We start from the raw sequence: 20,499 nt of genomic DNA, 5'->3' as shown, positions 1-20,499 counted from the left end.
ATTATACGGAACAATTGACCGGGGTTCAGTGGGACATGCCCTACATGGCACAATTCGACAGTGTTTGATACAACAAGTGCTTAGAGACCTAGAGATGCGTTATATTTTCATGTAACATTATGGTATCTTTCGACTCATGATCCAATATGAAATATATTCGAGAATCAAAAATATTTCCAGATTTAGATTCGGATTAGAAAATAATTTAATTTGTAAGCGAATTTTTTGGTGAAATATCTGAAATATTTCGGTTGAACATTGATTTTAAAAATCTTAAATCTTCAAATTTGAGGTCTCCCTGTTCTTTAGACGATTATGCTGATTGATTGCTTATTTTTAAAGGCATACTTCGTTGAATTTTAACAGAATGACCCATTGTGCCCCAGGGTCTGTCCGAATGTGCCCCACAAGTGGGGTACAGTGGAACACTTGACAAACGTTTTTCAAAGCATTTTGGTGGTAAAATGTGTGTCGCAAGGGAATTTCGTAGTCGCCGAATAAAAACTACATTTACTCCTCTCTACATTAATCCCGCAAAGTCATATGAATGTGCAGAATAAAGGACTCAAAATATGAAAAAGAAAAAATGTGTCCCAACCTTCCCCACTTTCCCCTACTTACCTTGAGAAGGATGTTCCATGTTCGATATAAGTTTTCTCTTATTTCCAAACAGCTTTGTGTCTAAGTTTTCCCATATTTTTTCTGTATAAACATCGGATTAAAGATATCGGAACTAATGGAATTGAAATTAGGTAAATGACTGGTTTTGAAAATGCTCTTACCATTAGGCCCTTACATCCAAAACTGACCCTGAGAATCGCGTTTGACGTCGTCAATGACGGAAAGCGGGGCCTTCGATTTATTCCTGTCAGACAATAAAGAAAGTAGTTACTTCTCAGATATACATTGTTTTTTGCAAAACATAACGAGGCATTGAACTTACTTGAAAAAATTATAGGTGCCAAGATTCATTCTATTATCTGTTACGTTGAAAGGAGCAATAATATGACATTTCCACAGAACATTCCAGGACCAGTAATCTACTCCTAACGTCAGGAACCAAACCCCTTGTATCTGTAAAGAAATTTATATTTCAGTTTTCGTAGAGCTTTAACGCTTCCAATCCGCGTTTGTTATTGCTCTCCGTGGCCTTCTCTTACTGCCAAGTTTTTCTAGGTAACCCTCCTAAACATATTTATTCACAATCGACGTGAAAACACCTATTATGTACATATATGAGATGCAAAACGTACACCATGATCGGATGATATTTAATCTCAAGTATATTTCTTGAGGTGAAATTAATCTTAATATCGACTTTTGATACCAGTCTCATTTCTGCGAACTGTTTTATTCATCTTCGATAACATAAAAAATTATGGAAAATGCGAGGAATTGAAAATCGTCTTGCTTGTCTTTCTATCACCCTGAAACCACGTGCTGCTTTCACATTTTCTTTTTTCATAGAGTTAGCATCGAGAACATAGGACTTGAATAATCAACAAATGAGAAAAACGATGACGGGATTTTGTTCATCTAATGCAGGGTTCGCCAAACTACGGCCCGCGGGTCGGATCCGGTCCGTGACGTCCTTTCATTTGGCCCGCAATAACATGAAAAAATTTATTCATTTTATTTTTAAGGGATGTTTCCCGAGCATCGACTTTCTTGTTCATTTCGTAACATTAGCCAATAAGCAAAATACGAAACGTGACTCAACAATATATCGTTTCGCCTCCGCTCTAAATTTTCAGTTGTGGTTTCAAATAATATCTCGTTTTCGCGATTTTGAATGCTATTCGTTAGTTTTTGGGGTGGGGTGCTTCCGAAGTATTCGTACCAAGATGGCGCACAACCTGAACATAGTATGTGTACCAGGTTAGGATTGTTCAGGTTGTGCGACATCTTGGTACGGATACCTCCGGAGCGTCGTTTTTTATCGTGATTCATAAATTTAAATACAAATCAAATAAGACGTTTCTGCGAAGGATGCACTTGTACATTCGTGGCGCGTGCTTTGGGCAAAAATGTTGTTGTGTACGTTTATCCTGCTATTTTAAACGTCAACGTACATTTTGCGAAAATAGTACAACTTTTGTACTGCTTACATGCGGATATTCATGACAGCAATTGTTATGACAGCTAACCTCAGGATAGTTGGCAGACATATTGTATATTTGTTTTGCCATGATGTTCTTGACCTATATTCTGCGATATAGAATTTAATATTCAAGACTTCAGTGATGTAGATATTGTTAAATAAATTGAATGGATTTTTTCAAATTTTGGGAATTGAATGTATTGCATTGACCAATATATTTGTCCGGCCCGTTTCAACACAGTTTGAGTACTGAGTACATACCTGCCCCGCGGTCAGAAAAGTTTGGTGACCCCTGATCTAACGAATGCATGATTGTTATCGACCAAGACGGGTACCCAGAATGATATGCTCTTGCGAAAAAAGAGAATATGAGACGGCTGCACTTCCGCATGAAAACTAGATTCTTATTTATTTAGATCCGCTTACTAAAAATGCTAGTTTTATTTTATTGATAAACTTTGGCTTACATCATGGAGATGAGTGAACAAAAATTGAAAAGTTCATACGCGACGTAGCAATAACCCTTTGGTATTTTTATTAAGTGTATTCGTATTTCTGATTTTTTCATAGTTTAACACGGACATGGACAAACTACGGCCCGTTGGGTAATTCAATCTGGCCCTGCTGATTCTGCTACGACCAAACTAAAACCAATTTTGATGTTTTAGCTGAAAATAGCCCATGGTATTTGTTGAGATTGCGATCAAATTTCGTTTTGGCACTAGCCTGGCTTATTGTTTTCCACTTTTGCAACACTGTAAATATTGTAACTTTTTACGTCAAACTTACATGGCCCGGCCCGCCAGTCTAGGTGGACAAAATTGTTGTCTTCTGGTCCAAAAGCCTCTGGTTTAACACCTTCCTTATAAGTTGTGCATACTTCCTTATAAGAAGTGCACGACAACAGAATTTTTTTTCGCACATTCCGTAAAAAACAAACTAATAACCTATTTGAAATACTTACGCGTTCCATATCAATATCATTTCCTGAATATATTTCTCGACTCCACGCAAATGATAAAAACACAATAATCACAAATACTGAATATCTCGACTTCATTGTCCCGACCCCGTGAATATCTCGATCAAAATGAATGATTGAAAGAGAGTTCGTGTGCATGAAATATATTGTCGAAACGAAACCATAAACATTGCTTATCAGTTCGTGATGCGATTTTGTGTTACCGGGCTTCGGTAATTTAAAAGATTTCAGCATAACGGGTTCAAATAAATCAGGAGGTTGCAGTATGCTTTGTCAATTCTAATTTTAAAGTACTCAATTTTAAAAATTTATAAAATAATTATTGTCCCCCTTGGCTCTTTATAACGTGTTCTTTCGTGTTTATCAATTCATGCTCTTAACAATATTCAGAACTTCTTCGTTGTATAGTATTTCTTTCGTTTACTACGCAATATTGCGCAATAGTAGGCCTAATACACACAAAAGTACGCGCCATAGTATTTTCAATTCAGCAAATATATTTAATTTTAATATGTCGTGGAGTATTGGTAAAAACTGGAAATGGTGGCATTGGGAAATTGAGACGTAGGCAAGAATAGGATTTTCATATGGTTTATTCATATGGCGTACCACGCCTTCTTTCTAGTCCAGTGGTTCGCAAGCTTTTTGAAAATTCATGCATAACGATTCTCTTTCCATTTTTCTGATGACTTGCTGTCCACTAAAAAAATGAAAGTAAATAGCAACTCGGTCTATTAAGCATTCATTTATTAAAATGACATAAAACAGTTCAATGAGATGGGTGCAACTGCTTGGCTTCCACTAGTTCTACTTTTGGTTCTGTTTTTGATAATGCAACTCTCATATCGTGTCTCACTTCCATCATTCTGTGTCAACATTTTGTTTTATTGGTAAATAACGTGAAAAAAGCTGCCTCACATTCGTAAATTGTTGCAAATAGAATGAGCATTTTAGTGCCATCTTAGCGATATCGGAATAGGACTGTGTCACTGGTGGTTTTTCTTTTCTTTCAGAACTTATCACAACAAAACCAAATTTCACATATGAATCGTTATATCTACATTTATTTTTTGTGTGGCTGGGGAATTTTTAAATTACCCCGAGAAAATTTGCAATCAGATGCTAATGCCTTCCATAAACGCTATTTGCTACGTTCACCAACGTTTGTTACGTAATAATGTCTTCGATAGAGCGTGTTGTGATTTGGAGAAACACTGTAAAAGCATGACATCAAAATTTTACTTCAAATCAAAGTGCTCCTGTGCCGAAGTTGATGTTGTCTCGCTGTCCCCCTAAAATCGCTTCGCGGAGTCCCAAGCGACCGCGGACCCCAGTTTGAGAACCAATGTTCTAGTCCATGTCGGTAAAATGTTATTTCTATCACTGTGAGCACGATCTGTCAACAGCCGAGGCTATGCGCGAAACTTTCCCCGACACTAAGCGCTCTTCATAGGCAATACGTCTGTTTTCGTCGCGATCAAGATAATATCAATCACTTTGCCAACATACAACCTCACTATGCGAAATTCATCGACATCTTCCCGCGCTCTCCTTGACCTTATATCTTTACTCTTAAGTCCGAATACGTCCAGGGAAAGTTACAGCAAGGACATAGCAAATTTAATTAAACTTCAGTTAGGGTCTAGTAAAACTACTAGTAGAGCATTTAAAAGCGAACTCTGCCCAAAAGGTTACTGCGATTTCGATCGCTGTTACATGTAACGTATAGTTTTAGAAACTACCGCCAAGATATCACTTCTTTACAATATTTCATTTAGGTATAATTGTAGGCTACTTTCTCTTATTTTTCTACTCTCAAAGCCCCGTGAGACAACATGTAAGATAAAAAGTAAACCACGTAAAACATAATGTATTATTGTCTGTAATACAGAGTATGCAAGCATAAAAGCCATAATGAGTGACAGAACCATCAAAAATTACCTGAGTATATAATAAGTGTATATAGAGTATTATAACAACGGATTATTTCATGAACCTACGTCACACTTCCTCCAAATAGCTTACTCGATGAATATTAACGATTCAATTTCAAACTCATTTAGTTGGGGATTGATAATTTCCGTTCCTCGCTGCAACGTAAATCACTACTTGTTTTGCGTTTGATACAAACCGCATGATTTGAATTAATTACAGGGGGCAGTGTTCTCTCGAAAGTGTGCGCGTGTGCGCGCGTACACAGCTTTCAGAGGCTGCGCACACGCATAGATTTAATGCGCTCAGACCTATTCCGATGTAATGTAACAATGTTCTCGGTTGGCAGGTTGAGAAAGTTTGTTGTTGGCCCACCCATTACTAGGGCTGGGCATTTTCGAATACCTGATGATTTCAGAATCGAATCGAATAATTTTTTCGAATCGAATCGAATCTCGAATACTTGGAAGGTATGAAATTGTAGGTAACTTTCTTATTATTTTAGATCCTACAGACCCCAAAATTACTGAAAACATAGAATACATCACTGACAATGAAAAAAACACGTTTTCATCAATACCTCAATACAGAAAAGAGTCATAAGTCAGAATTGTGTTAAAAAAATATGGCTTCAATGAAAACAAAAATTGAGAAATTTACCTCGACCATTGGCGGAAAGAGTAAAACAAGATGGCGGCGATTCGAAAATTTGCTCTAAACCGATTCGAATAATTTACTATTCGATTCGATTCGAATATTCGATTCGGCCATTACCCGCTTAGAACGCCAAAATTTCTTCATTGGTTTTTACACAAATATTAGTCATTTCCAAAAAAGTGCGCACACACCAAAATTTCTGCGCACACATACTACAAAAAATTAGAGGGAACATGGGAGGCATGGGAGGGTTTTCAAAATAGCGGTACTCATTATAAAGTTAATTGGTATCGATGATTGAGTCATATCTGAGCTAGTAAATAGTCAGATGGAATCAAATCGCCACATCCAAATGTTATTAACGTGGCAGGGTCGACTCCTTGCTTAGCTGCAAGGGCCGTAAATTTGGTAATGTCCTCACCATTTATAGTTGGCGTTCGGGTTAAAATTTGAAAAAGATTCCGTCCTGCAAAAAAAAAATATTTATGGGGTCGACTGTGATAAGCAGCTCGGACATTGAGAAGGTTGTAAAATTAAATTTTCTTTTTCACTCGGGAAGAGAATACTCACCATCACTCAATGGCATCCAGTGACTGTAGAATGTAGAGTAATCGGTTGAGCAAAGGTGCGGATGTGAGTGAAACCAGGTCTGTCCTGTAAGTAAGGAGGAGTACATTTACTTGTTTGATTTTTTGCTTCGGAAACAACTATTTTATTTTTCACCTTCTGAAAGAAGTTTCGTATTTCGGTCAACTGATTGGATTATTGGTATGACATCAGGTTGGTATTATATCAACTACGAAGTTCAGAACAGACATGTATAATGAATAAAATTAAAAGCACGCTTACCGCTGTGCGTTTGCATCCAATATTGGCCCAAAGAATCCCGCTTGCTGGCTGTTATTACGGTATGTGGAGCCTCCGATTTATCTCTGTTAGAAATCAGTTAAAACGGTTGTTACTACTCGTTTGTTAATTATTTTTGGACACGAAATGAACCTATAGATGGTTGTTCTTGTTGTTATAAAAAATCGCCCTTCTCTTTAATTACTATAGAGTATAGACCAATTGCTTTGTAATTACCAGTTCCTGAAGATTGCATTTGTCGCTATAGGGCTATTACTTTTATTGATTTCAAATATTTCTGTGTCCTCAATGGGATTCGTTTGTTTTGTGTGCGATGTCGTCAACAAAATTAAAAATTGAGCACCCTGTGTCGGTTCCACGGTTCGCGTTGGTTGCTTTCTGGTGGTCAGACGAAGTCCTGCAGTACCGATAGTCTAACGTGAAAAATTGCATACCCGTACTACTTCACTTTAGAATTCGTGTCCATATATTTGAGCATTGATCTTTTGTTCGTGCAATATATATATATATATTTTTTTGACCTGAAAATAAGTAAAACTTACTTAGGAATATTGTAAGTGTACATATTCATCTCATTCACTGTAATGTTGAAAGGTGCCACGATGTGACATTTCCACAAAACATTCCAGTTCCAATAATCAACACCGAATGTTAGAAACCAAACTCCACGTAACTGAGAGCAAAATATATTTATTTTGTATAATTACGAAAGCATTACAAACTATTTTATGCTATATAGAAGTATCATATTTAATACCAAACTATTCCCCTAAATTGTCTACAACAAAATGACCATAGATTTGAGGTAAAGGTAACATTCGAAAAAAGCCGACGAAAATGGAAATATTTTATGAGCGATGATAGTCATTTAGATCAGGGACGTGCAACCTACGTCCCACGGGCGAAATGCGGCTCACGAAGAAAAACTGTAGGGCACCCGTAAAGCGCCAATTTTGAATGGAGTGCGGCTCACGAAAGGAGTTTATAATTTAGTTTAATCTGGTGCCTGCGAGTAATTTCAATCCCATTGCGTTGTAACGACTATACCTGAGTCAAATTTATTATCTATGTCTATGACGTTACAATGCCCTAACAGCTAGCTATTGGGAAGCGAACGACGCACGCCACCCAGTATCTGGCCTTCCTGTATCGAATGCTGCACACCCTTGATTTATATTCTTTCAGGTTCAAATAAGAGGGCAACTTTGTAAATGTAGTTTTTGCTTTTTACTAAAATCTGATTTTGTAACTTACGCGTTCGATATCTATTTCGTTTCCTGAATATATTTCTTGACTCCATGCACTCGATAGAAACACAACAAATACTAACACAGAATTTTGCAGAGACATCGCATCCGACCTTGTGTATTATATGTATATGCCAATATAAATGAATGATAGAATAAGAACGCTTCCAGAAAAAATGTTGTGGAGAAATTATAAACATTACACATTATCTCATGATGCCCCGGTGCAATTGTTTTGTCTGCTGTTGTTCGTCATATTTCATTTGTAATTCGAAGTGTTTATTGTGTGACTGTAGCCTACACCAGGGGTTCTCAAACTTTTGGCGTTGCGGAGCCCTTGAAAAGGTTGACTATTATTCACGGAGCCCCAAAATAAATGTTAAAATTGTTACTTTCCGATTAATATTCCTGAGTAAGTTAAACGTACTTTACTCAATTTAAATACTAAACCCTTTTAATAGGGTTAATACAAGTCATAAATAAATCTAAATTTCAAAGATAAATTGTATAATACTAAAGCTGTAAATTTGACACATGACAAACATATTAATAAATTAGGCGTTGAATCTTTTCACCTCTTGACATTTTTGGAAGACTTAAAAGGTCGCTAATAACGTGCGCGATTGCATTTTGTTACAATCGCCGATTGTTTTCGTCAGCATGGCGTGTTTTTAAACCTCAAACATCTTTACGCCGGTGTTTATTCTCACTAAATCGAAAATTTCCTTCGGCATATACATGTATTGTTCCACAATGACGACGATAATTGCTTTTTCGTTCTCGTGGGGAATTATAAGTTCAATGTGAAAAACATGTTACCATATTATAATCATCGGCGACGAAATGCTAAAAATAATAGTTAATAAAGAGGTAAATCCGCAATTCAAATTTCTTGATTAAAAAGCCGCATTCTAAAATATTAGAACTAAAACTTAAAATGGAAGATAACACTATACGTTTTGTTTCAGCAGACTCACGTCAGAATAAAATTTTTCCACTCTAAAACTACCGACGGAGAACAAATCAAGTTTAACAAATCCCAAGATCGCAAAATACGACTCCAATTTATTTATAGTTGGCAGTTTATGTTATTTTAGAATAGTATTCTTTCATTTTAGTAATCCTAATGGTAATCTGGAATCGAACGTGAGTAACGATGAGCACAATTAAATTATTACGACAAGACACGCTCACATCGGTCATGAATTGAATATTTTACGCAACAGAAATCTCGTTATCCGTTTTTTTTTGAATCGCCAAGAATGTTGCGCATAAATTTCCGATTCCAAATTTGAACCTCCTCCCTCTTAAGAATCCTGTTGAGGCCGCCACTTTGCCGTATTTCGAGGCTATATTGTTGTCAAATTTTATCAAAGCTGTTATTGCTTCTAGGAACAGTTTTAAATTAGCCAAGTCAGTATTTTGAAAAGTAATCGAATAGCTCGCGGAGCCCCTGGGTTTCTCTCGCGGAGCCCTGGGGCTCCGTACGGAGCACTTTGAGAACCTATGGCCTACACCAACAGGTTTGCTTCAAAGCGCAAATGTAGAGCATTTAGATTGTTTGTTGTCGTGGCAAGCCTTTGCACGTGTTCTCATCCTACTACTCTCAAAACACTTTTGTGCACATTTTCAATACTATTGTCAGTATTTCAATAAAAAATGCAAAAAGTGATTCAGAGTGTATTTTTTTTATTGAAATACCCCTCGCATCGCTGTGGAAATCCGAAATGGGGCCTTTTGAAAGCTGTACATACTGCCGGAATAATGATTTTTAAAAAATGTTAAAAAAATTTTGCTTTGACTTTTACTCTCGTGGCGTCGCTTCATCACCTACAACAAAGTACCTACAACAAAGTTATCAGATTGTACCAGCAAAGTGAAAAATGCAAGAAAAATCACGAAACATTGCTCACGGGCCTGCTAAACCCAATCCTAATACAGGTGAATCACAGGCTCGTTCAACACCTAAATCTGGTAAAACCAGTGTGTTAGTATAATACATTAATGGAGAATTTATTTCCACCGGCGGCAACCTACATTATGGGGCGCTTCCGAAGTATGTGCACCAAGATAGCGCACCTGGTACACATAATATGTTCAGGTTGTGCGCCATCTTGGTGCACATACTTCTGAAGGGCCCACTATAGTACCCACGTACTTTAGAATCTCAAGAGGAACTGGGCACTGTGCAAGCAAATTACTGGACTCCTCGTCTTTGTAGGGTGGTTCACATAGAGGCTTGTCGGTTTTCGTTTTCCTTCACCGCCAAATACGTTTGCGAACGCATTGTGCTACAGCTTGAGAGGGCATGAGCAATACGTTAGTCTTCAATACATGTTTCGATCGAGTTTTAGAATCGCTTACGCAAGCTTTTATATTTACCTCTTTAACCTATTAAATAAAAGAGAATAAAAAACAACAGCGAAATAGGTAAAGCATTTGTTTTAAAATAATATCTTTTTAAACAAATTAATATACTTCATAACTAGTCTTCTAGGTAAATCAAATTTTAGCATCAATTATACTGAAAAATAGGAATGCCTCTAACACGTGGTGGGGTGGTTTTACACGAACATTGCGCTTAAGCTTAAGCAGGCGTTTACGGGCAAGTCATCGATACTTGCGGTGTGTCGAAGGGCATATCGACTTTGACAATAAGAATCGATTAGGCAAGTATTTACGTCTTGTTTTAGCCTATATTAATATAAAAGATACAAATAATACATCTATTTTGAACAAAGCAGGTAAAAAACTTGATTTAAATAATTGTTCCAAAACAAATCTTTTTGAACAATCAAAAAGGATCCGACAGGATTGATAAATTCAGCCATACCGCTGAAACGAGATTATACATTATGCACATATTATATAAACATGACCAAATCTGATTTGGTAAACACCAGATTGTCACCAATTAGAAATGACATCATTTGATTTATGGATCAAAACCCATTCAATGTTATTGGATTGGTCTCAAGGCCAGAAATTAATATTCTTTATTAGATTAATTCGTCGGTATATGAATTTTTCTTTTACATATTTCTCGTGGCGCTAGCTGCTGTGTACACATGGAGAGCAAATTGACAGAATAATCCTATGGTAATCAAATGCATATAATTCTGCAAGCTAACTTGTATTGTTTTACCGAAGAGATTGAGACAGAAAAAATTATACAAGTTTAATATTTATTGGAGCATTTACAAGGTAATTGAGAAATGTGAAAGGCAACCGTTACTTAATTTTAGGGATAAACCTAAACAAGAGATCGATGCTCAAATATGTGAACACGAAGCCAAAACGTACCGCAAACTTCATGACTAACGCAAACGTAAACGCCACAAGATGCACAATATTGATGACATCATCACACACAAAAACAAATAGAGCCAACAAAATTTTTTGTGAAATGCATGTGATATCCTTCTAGCAAGAAATACAATCTTCAACCACTGAAAATTTCAAAGCAATTGGTTCAGTAGGTAAAGAGAAAAGCCGACTTAGGTATTTTTAGTAACATTAACAGAATGCAGCTCACTTGTAATAGTTAAATGTTTTTTCAGAAGCTTTGCTTATTCGGTATTTGGAAATATGATTTTGATTAAAGTATCCAGATAAGTGCCCTTAAATAACTGATGCCCGAGCAGCTCTGTATATCCCTTGTCTCTAGCTAGAGTGCCAGATGGACTCGATCATTTCATACTTTCAATTCTCTTATGATGGAAATCCTATCTTACCCTGGAAAAAATTATAAACTTATTTTTTATGGAATTGTGTTCTCTTACTCATAGATCTGCACGTGCAATATGAACGTCATGTGTCTACTAAACACTATTGAGAGCATTAGCATTGCCATCGGTCTCTATCAAACTCTTTGAGTGTGTATCGAGGATAAATTTCCCAAGTTAATATGACTTCTATCAATTTTCTATGGAGCCATGCTGTTTCAATAAGCTTGCCAGGTATAGGAGGCGGACGCGAATTTCGCACTGCGGGCGAATATACTTCTAGTATTGCAACAAAAATGGTAAAACGGTATATATATTTCTTTGTCAGCTTCACGAGGTTCACTATGGATTATGCAGAACATTCCAAAAGATAAATACTCGGTATTTCTGATATACAGATGGTTTGCTATTAATATTTGATTAGCTTCTTGCTTATAGAGTCCCTTCCTTGGCGGATTGTACGATGGAATTGGCGACTAAGCAAGTGATTAATTTTAGTAACGTCTTTTTGGGCATAGATAACGCCATGTGTGTTAGGTATTGACCAATCCATTTTTTCCAATCTAATTTATATGAAACAGTTTCTATACACGTAGCATGCAATGCAATCCATACCATTTTCATTATTGCACCCCTAAAACATATATTACTGCGGGAGGCCCTAAGATACCAGCAAGAGTATGTATTCATTGAAATAAGTATGAATATGCTCAGTAAAAGGTAAACAGCAGTGGGACACGAATTATGCAGTATAAAGCGTAAACCTCATTGGGACACGAATTATGAATTTAACCTCTATTGATTCTTGATTTTTCTATTGATTCCATGCAGCGCATGCATAATATAGCTTATTGTTCGTCAAGATTATCCTTCACTGGAAGTTTGACGCTGGCAAAACGATGAGGTGTAGATTTAGTTCAGTTTTTGGGATCCTTGTGCTTTTAACAATCGCGCAGAGTCGAAAGATATATTCAGGAAAAGACATCGACTTGAAACGTGTAAGCTGTTATTTTGTATTGGTGAATTAACTATAATGGTAGTCAACTTCCGTTTGTTTTTTCATTACATCAATAACACGGAAGAATAACTCAGACTTAGTTTTGAATGTTACTTAGACAATTAAAACAACACAATTAAACGCACTGTGGCTTGAAATTCTTACACTTAAAGCTATTTGTACTAAAATCTTTTACTTTTAGTTATGCGGAGTATGGTATCTCACATTTGGTGTGAATAACTGGGACTGGAATGTTTTGTGGGGATGTCACCTCATGGTACCTTTCAACACAACAGAGAACGATATGAATGTTTACTCATACGAATATCCCAAGTGAGATGTTTTGCGAAATAACTATTTATCTAAGAATTGTGCTTTTTTCGTGTGTAAAATGCGAGCAAATAATAACGGTTCTTATTTTTTCTAAAAGGAACAAATTAGATGCTCATGTTTCAATCATCGATGATGTGAGGCGGGATTCTTTGGGTTATTATTGGATAAATTCACAAATGAGTGAGTCTCGCAATTTTAATGAGATGGCTATGAGCCAAAATATCCCATTCAGTTATCGTTTCCTTTTATTTCGAAATGTTGCAAACCATTGGGCGCCCATTAACGAGAAAGATTATGAATTTTTCAATCCACAATACCATAAATTTAATCAATACTATTTAAAAAAATTAATTCTTAGATGGTCAATGGGAGAACATCAAATTGTTCAACGAACGAAGAAGATCAGACATCTTTACTAAATCCTCTCCAGTCCAAGGTTCTGGTTTTTATAATGTTGTTCTAAGAAGACGTCTAATATTCTTTAACATATTCGAGCTTTTATTTGTTCGCAGATTATCAATGGTATCGTTCTCATCCACATCGCTTTTTTACAGACTACGAGATCTATCTCTGTGTGTTGTCATCTGCAAGCGATGGTAAGAAAATCGCAAAACATTGAATTAAAATTTATTCACTACAATAAATATGTGTACGATGGCATATCAGTAGCTTCTTGTCCGGAGAGAAGTTTAGCCACTGCACAATAACATCCAATATCCGCCTATACAATGTATAAAACTCGAAACTCCAAATGAACAAAATCAACGGGAAAATTTAGCGAAACATGATAATATTTTAGCCGAAGCTGTCCAATTAGATTTAGATTTTTAATATCTCGAAAATACGCGCCGCCAAGGACATACAAGAAAGAAATATCTTACAATTATCTTATACTTATTAATTATATTATTCTTATAGACCGAATACTTTTTTTCGTCCCAGCGATGCATTCCCTTTCTCATTTGCAAATATTTTTGTGAACAGTTTTAGTCAATCACCTCAGATAGAATTTCTTCGATTGGTTTCCGGACGGGCGTAGAACGGAAATTATGAATGAATGCCGTTTACAATAGTTGTCTTACTGTGTTTGCAGGTCAGAAAATTTTGCAATGTTTCACCCGGACTCCATCGTTATCTGGCGAGGAGATTTCCAAGTTGACGTCGTTTGCAACTGAACAAGGAATCGACGCAGCGACGTTAACTACCTTCGGATGTGGAGATCTGGTTCCGTCAGACTATTTGTTGGGTTAACAATAGTATTAGCATTTTTGTGAAATGTCGTTTTAGTTGTAATTATTCAGAAGTGGTCTTAAATCTTTATGAAACAAAAACACCGATTATACAAGTATAAAATTTGTTGTGATTTATCAAAAATTTGATTCTTGACATATTAGGTGGGAACTTTCAAACCGTTTCTTCTTAATGCATAATCACACAAAAAATATTTTTCTTGAAATTGATTTCATCATTGTTTGAAATAAAAGATCTTCAAGATCTATACAATATAGCAATCAGTTATTGGAGACGTCTTGGTTCAAATTTGTAAAAGCTTCCGGCTTGCCACAATGAAGATAGTTTTGCAATTGATTGTAAAATCATATTTATTTCGCACAAAATATGACGAAGTCGTCATATTCAGCTTATGATGAGTTATGATGATATGAACAGAACAATATTAACAGATAGATAGGTATATAGTTGCCTCTGTTCTCGAGACATAACATAATGGGCGATTAATGATGTCGTAATCTTGTGATGTGACCTTGTATCATTTAGGCAATTATATCTATAATAAATTTATGCGATAGGAATGCAATATTGTGTAACTTATACTTAACTTCATTTGGATATCCCAACTACGTATCGCAATGTGCTACGTTTTGTTTAGATATTTATAACCGAACACAACAAAACTGGTCACAGCGGCAAACAACAAACTCTCTTGTGCAGTATTAATGATAATCTTTTATGCATTGGGTAATATCCTACTCCAATTTGTCGTCGTTAAAAATGGCGCGACTACAGCTTGCAAGGTTATTAGGCAACGGGTGCGCATACTCACAAGAAGATTCCCGATAAAGACAGTTGAGACCTGGGGAAGAAAAGCAAAAACCAGATTAAAAAAGACAAGATAATCCAGTGGGAAAAGCAAGTCGACGCGTTAAAAAGGACAAGAAACGCGAAAGAAGCAGTGAGATAATGCTGAGCAATGGAGTTCATAACCAGGACGGGTAGGAATCCAGGACTTAGAGTGCGAGTGAGAATGAGAAGCAGGTACGTCACTAAGTGTAAGTGATAATACAAAGCGAAATTGACAGTCGTCAGAATGTGCACCTGGTGGGCGATAAGTATAATATCGGAGAAATAAAAAACATCACAGGCACATTGTTAAGCCGGACAACGAGGTTGCCTGATGCCTCTCTAGGCGCGGGTGTTTTAAACTGATAAAACTGAAAATTCCGCTTGTGTGAAATCTTCAGTGCGGACAGACTTCAGTGCAGCAAGAAATTACATTCATCGCCAATGTGCTTTGATAAACAGGTTTAAATAATCCAAAAGCAAATATGTGAACTGCACTGAGACTGTTTACAATTGTCTATTTTTAATACGACTGGAATTGAAACATCGATTTCTACCAGTAATGAGCTAATATACGGATCAAAATGTATATAGCAAACAATGAGAATAGTTTCATTGTGTTTGCGTGGCGAAACAACGGTACGAAATGCACTGCTGGCAAATATACTTCAAGTGTTGCAACAAAAACGATATTTCTATGTCAGATTCACGAGTTTTAGTGAATGATGCAGGATATTCCAAAGTAAAATACTCGTTTTTTCAAATACAGATGGTTGATTCCTAATATTCGATCACCTGCTCCTTTATAGAGTCTCTTGCTAGGCGAATAGATAATATTGGTAACTAAGCAAGTCATTAATGTAAGTTACGTCGTTACAAAACTATTTTACTGTCCCCTGCACCTTGATTTCAAAATTCAAACAATAATTGATGCGAAAATTTTTGAGGCAGCAGATGCTGCAAATGCACAATAAGCAAACCCAGATACGTTAATGACTGGCAGAACGATCACTGATGTAGTGTTGCAACATATACAGTTACATCATAAAGTTATACGATTTGCTTCAGCCTGTACAAACCGTTCGCAGATTTGTTCGTATAGTAAGCGGTTTATTGTATATATATATATATATATGTTGTATGTTCCAAAATTTTACAAACGTCCATGCTTTGATGTAATTTATTCTGAATAATTAGGTTAAATTTCACACGAGAAAATATGTAAATCAAAATCGGAAGTAGACACGGGACATCATCGAATCGTCATCTGTATTTTCGAATTTGCTGGATAAGACTTAACCTGCAAATGAGAAAACTATTGAATTCAAATGATACATCTGCGTTTAATATCATCTATATTGACGATTGTACAAAAAATATTAAATATTTAGTAAGGAAATAAAGACGAGACAAATACAGAATGAAACAACCGCTTTGTTTGTCTTTACTATGATTAAGTTTCAACTGTTATAATTGAATTTCACGGTATCAAAAATCAAGTTACTTTAGACTGAGTAATTCGGATACCGTATTTGTAGTTTAGGATAAGTATAATCAGTAACAATTACATCCAGACAAATATACTTGAAATTTCAAACTTTTCAAATGAACAATTTAATTTTAGTATTTTATCAACTTCAAAAGTCATTTGTCATTCATGTGCTTCACATTGAATCAAAAAATGTTCAGATAGGTTACTCATGTAATTTATGAATAATATGATATTGTTTTGTTTCAACTTCTGCTTTCATTTGGGAAAATATTTTCTTTACCTCTCTTTACTGCTTGAACAATTTCTTCTACTAAAGGAATCCACCACACGAATTTTTCCTGATCTTTGTTGTCAAATGTTTTCGAAGCATCTTCAGATTGGTCACCTGCAATAATAACAGATAATTTGATATAGCTTCAATTGAATATTTTCATCTCGGTTTTTCAAACTTTTGAAAATTTGGAACCAAATGGAACAAAATATAAAAATTTAGTGTTTTGAACTTATCCCTGATTTAAACAAACAATTTTAGTTGAAATTTGTTTTTTTATCAACAAAACAAATGTTTTCCTTACCTCTCTTTACTGCTTGAACAATTTCTTCCACTAAAGGAATCCACCAAACGAATTTTTCCTGATCTTTGTTGTCAAATGTTTTTGAAGCATCTTCAGATTGGTCACCTGCAATAATAACAGATAATTTGATATAGCTTCAATTGAATATTTTCATCTCGGTTTTTCAAACTTTTGAAAATTTGGAACCAAATGGAACAAAATATAAAAATTTAGTGTTTTGAACTTATCCCTGATTTAAACAAACAATTTTAGTTAAAATTTGTTTTTTTTATCAATAAAACAAATGTTTTCCTCACCTCTCTTTACTGCTTGAACAATTTCTTTCACGATAGGAACCCACCAGAAAATTTTTTCCTGATCTTTGTTGTCAAATGTTTTTGAAGCATCTTCAGATTGGTCACCTGCAATAATTACAGATAATTTGATATAGCTTCAATTGAATATTTTCATCTCGTTTTTTCAAACTTTTGAAAATTTGGAACCAAATGGAACAAAATATAAAAATTTAGTGTTTTGAACTTATCCCTGATTTAAACAAACAATTTTAGTTAAAATTTGTTTTTTTTATCAATAAAACAAATGTTTTCCTTACCTCTCTTTACTGCTTGAACAATTTCTTTCACGATAGGAACCCACCAGAAAATTTTTTCCTGATCTTTGTTGTCAAATGTTTTTGAAGCATCTTCAGATTGGTCACCTGCAATAATTACAGATAATTTGATATAGCTTCAATTGAATATTTTCATCTCGTTTTTTCAAACTTTTGAAAATTTGGAACCAAATGGAACAAAATATAAAAATGTAGTGTTTTGAACTTATCCCTGATTTAAACAAACAATTTTAGTTAAAATTTGGTTTTTTTATCAATAAAACAAATGTTTTCCTTACCTCTCTTTACTGCTTGAACAATTTCTTCCACTAAAGGAATCCACCACACAAATTTTTCCTGATCTTTGTTGTCAAATGTTTCCGAAGCATCTTCAGATTGGTCACCTGCAATAATTACAGATAATTTGATATAGCTTCAATTGAATATTTTCATCTCGTTTTTCAAACTTTTGAAAATTTGGAACCAAATGGAACAAAATATAAAAATTTAGTGTTCTGAACTTATCCCTGATTTAAACAAACAATTTTAGTTAAAATTTTGTTTTTCATCAATAAAACAAATGTTTTCCTTACCTCTCTTTACTGCTTGAACAATTTCTTTCACGATAGGAACCCACCAGAAAAATTTTTCCTGATCATTGTTATCAAAGTTTTTTGAGACTTCTTCAGATTGGTCACCTGCAATAATTACAAAGAATTTTAAATTTTATATATCTTCAATGAAATACTTTCATCTCGTAATTTCAGATATTTTTGAAATATTCCGAACCAAATGGGATAAAATATAAAAATTCAGTGTGTTTTCCAACTCGTCCCCCGAACAAACAAAATATCGTAAATGAATGAAATTGCTTTTAAATTCGGTTTTTATCCTATAAAATAAAATATTTCCTTTGCCTCTCTCTATTGCATGAACAATTTTTTTCACGATAGGAATCCACCAGAAAATTTTTTTCTGATCTTTGTTGTCCAAGGTTTTCGAGGATTTTTCAGATTGGTCACCTGCAATAATTACAAAGAATTTCAAACCCGATATAGCTTCAAATTCAAACAATTTTATTTTTTTTCGTTCTCGTTTATTTTGTTGTTGTCGATAAAATCTGAATTATATAAAATAAAACGTGAAAATTTGTGATGCATTTACTAACAACTGAATGGGATGGAGATTGAGATACAATAATGTGATTTACAGGGTTGCTGAGTTTTTTTCGTCATTTGGGATTTTAAAAATATATCATATATCATTCTGGAATTGTTCGTCAGCATTTTAAATTTTTCGATTCGAATAAAAGTTTTAGTGAAAATACAGGTTCAAATGGCAAACCGACCAAATTCCAGAAATAGTTACCAAATGTGTTGGCGAATGTTTGAGAAATGCTCACGTAATAAAGAAGATAAATTGAACTTACGAGACTCAAGAGACTTTGCCCTGTGAAAATAAATGTAGACTATATTATAGCTTTCCGTAACTTATCAATCTGGAAATTGTTAGAACATTTTATAATTGAGCTCGTTTGGAATCATTGAGAAAGACATGCATCTTTTTTTATACGCAAAGTTGTATTTGAATTAGGATCAAACATGAATCAATAATAAACAATGGAATTAACGAAATTTAAAAATAATTTCGATAGTGGATAAATACTCTCGTTTATCTTAGCATTTTATTTCTGAATAAAATCTTCAACTTTTTCATGTTGCCAGAAAAAAGTTTCTCAACAAAAACTAATTTAAAGTACATTGCTAGAATAAACCTGTATTGTTTAGTTCATATAAAAATTGAAATATATCAGATTGAATGAAAACAGAACGCGGCGATGAGGTAAAACTAACCTGGTTAATCCAAAATTGCAGATTATCATGGCCAGAACGAGTACTGCAATTTTTCCAGACATTTTTCCTTCTTGTTCTTCTCTGTTGGAAGTTGACTGAATTTGAAACAAAATTCGACTGTATTGAAAGTTTGAAGCAAGCGCATTTTATACACTTTACCTTTCCGCCTGTAAACAGCTGTTTTATTGAAATATAACACGCAATAAAAAGCTTATGTTGTTCCATAAGGTGAATTTTTTGGAATAAATTACAGATGATATCCGGATGAATAAATATTAATTACTTTTCTAATTATTAAGACTCGGATCCAGCTGTATCAGTTTCGCAATATTCTAATGAATTTGATTTGTAATGTAGAGGCTGATTAGCAGCTTAAATTGTTTTGGCCTAATGTTTTCGTTTCGTTAGGAATTGTCCTTACTTTACGCTGACTTTAAAGAATATTCACGATTTGTGTAATTGTTGCAATTCTTGTATATTTCAAAAACGCAAGTCAAAAAATTAAAACAGAAATCAATTGTTTGATCAATGAAATATTAATTATAGTATCGATAAAATTTTAGTTGATTTCTTACTACACTTACTACAATTGGATACATTTCACAGAAGGATGCGACTTTTGAATCAAGGCGGAAATTAATATTAGTTTAGTTTAGTTTAGTTTATATTCAGAGAAATAATCGAAAATGGAAATTCAATATGGCGTTTCTAGATTTCCAAGAAAAAGGTTTTATAATCATTCAATCAATGACCAATTTTGTATTATATACATTTATTATATATGTATACATTGATTATATAATAAATAAACCTAGATTATACCACCCGTTTTTTGGATTGAGTTGCAGATGAATGAATGAAGGTAAAAGTGAGAAATCGAGCAAATAACAGCTTAAGATAATAATTATACACCGAGTTTCGTTTTAGGAAGTAACATGGTAACCGGTATCGGTGTTAATCGTTTGCAATTTTTCTTTAATCAAAATGTTTCATGTTTTGAGTAGGGACGGGGCACCCGTAGTGTGTGTACCAGGTTAGGATTAGGCCATAATTTTATTACGATTTTCCTA

At 34.7% G+C, this 20,499-nt stretch overlaps 3 protein-coding genes and 1 long non-coding RNA gene across 8 annotated transcripts; 1 reads left to right on the top strand and 3 right to left on the bottom strand.

The window, feature by feature from the left end:
• Positions 1–782: 782 nt before the first annotated feature.
• Positions 783–3,161, bottom strand: LOC120343330 (uncharacterized). Its single transcript, XR_013474734.1, has 3 exons — positions 3,066–3,161; positions 944–1,074; positions 783–865 (listed from the first exon to the last, which is right to left on the bottom strand). It is a non-coding gene; the product is annotated as an uncharacterized LOC120343330 (long non-coding RNA).
• Positions 3,162–4,949: 1,788 nt separating this feature from the next.
• LOC120343385 (uncharacterized) lies at positions 4,950–7,957 on the bottom strand. Its single transcript, XM_078111147.1, has 5 exons — positions 7,794–7,957; positions 7,082–7,212; positions 6,522–6,604; positions 6,243–6,326; positions 4,950–6,138 (listed from the first exon to the last, which is right to left on the bottom strand). Exons 1-5 carry the CDS (start codon positions 7,887–7,889, stop codon positions 5,975–5,977), a joined length of 558 nt encoding a protein of 185 aa, XP_077967273.1. The 5' UTR covers positions 7,890–7,957; the 3' UTR covers positions 4,950–5,974.
• Positions 7,958–12,374: 4,417 nt separating this feature from the next.
• LOC120342875 (uncharacterized) lies at positions 12,375–15,939 on the top strand. Of its 2 annotated transcripts, none has more exons than XM_078110379.1 (6): positions 12,375–12,509; positions 12,711–12,841; positions 12,939–13,021; positions 13,200–13,277; positions 13,396–13,437; positions 13,935–15,939. In XM_078110379.1, exons 1-6 carry the CDS (start codon positions 12,411–12,413, stop codon positions 14,090–14,092), a joined length of 591 nt encoding a protein of 196 aa, XP_077966505.1. In that variant the 5' UTR covers positions 12,375–12,410; the 3' UTR covers positions 14,093–15,939. The 2 variants fall into 2 exon arrangements, with proteins under 2 accessions (XP_077966505.1, XP_039267839.1); XM_039411905.2 differs by having other exon boundaries at positions 13,354–13,437.
• Positions 15,940–16,084: 145 nt separating this feature from the next.
• LOC144411678 (uncharacterized) lies at positions 16,085–19,556 on the bottom strand. 4 transcript variants are annotated; one of them, XM_078110375.1, is made up of 10 exons: positions 19,430–19,556; positions 19,006–19,025; positions 18,494–18,598; positions 18,170–18,274; positions 17,876–17,980; positions 17,580–17,684; positions 17,284–17,388; positions 16,988–17,092; positions 16,693–16,797; positions 16,085–16,235 (listed from the first exon to the last, which is right to left on the bottom strand). In XM_078110375.1, the coding sequence occupies exons 1-10, from the start codon at positions 19,489–19,491 to the stop codon at positions 16,216–16,218; spliced, it is 837 nt and encodes a 278-aa protein (XP_077966501.1). In that variant the 5' UTR covers positions 19,492–19,556; the 3' UTR covers positions 16,085–16,215. The 4 variants fall into 4 exon arrangements, with proteins under 4 accessions (XP_077966501.1, XP_077966502.1, XP_077966503.1 ...); XM_078110376.1 differs by lacking the exon at positions 18,494–18,598 and having other exon boundaries at positions 18,979–19,025; XM_078110377.1 differs by lacking the exon at positions 18,494–18,598.
• Positions 19,557–20,499: the final 943 nt, after the last annotated feature.

Source organism: Styela clava, chromosome 3, assembly GCF_964204865.1.
Source record: "Styela clava chromosome 3, kaStyClav1.hap1.2, whole genome shotgun sequence".
NCBI classification, from domain to species: Eukaryota; Metazoa; Chordata; class Ascidiacea; order Stolidobranchia; family Styelidae; genus Styela; species Styela clava.
This window is presented reverse-complemented; position numbering and strand designations above follow the sequence as displayed.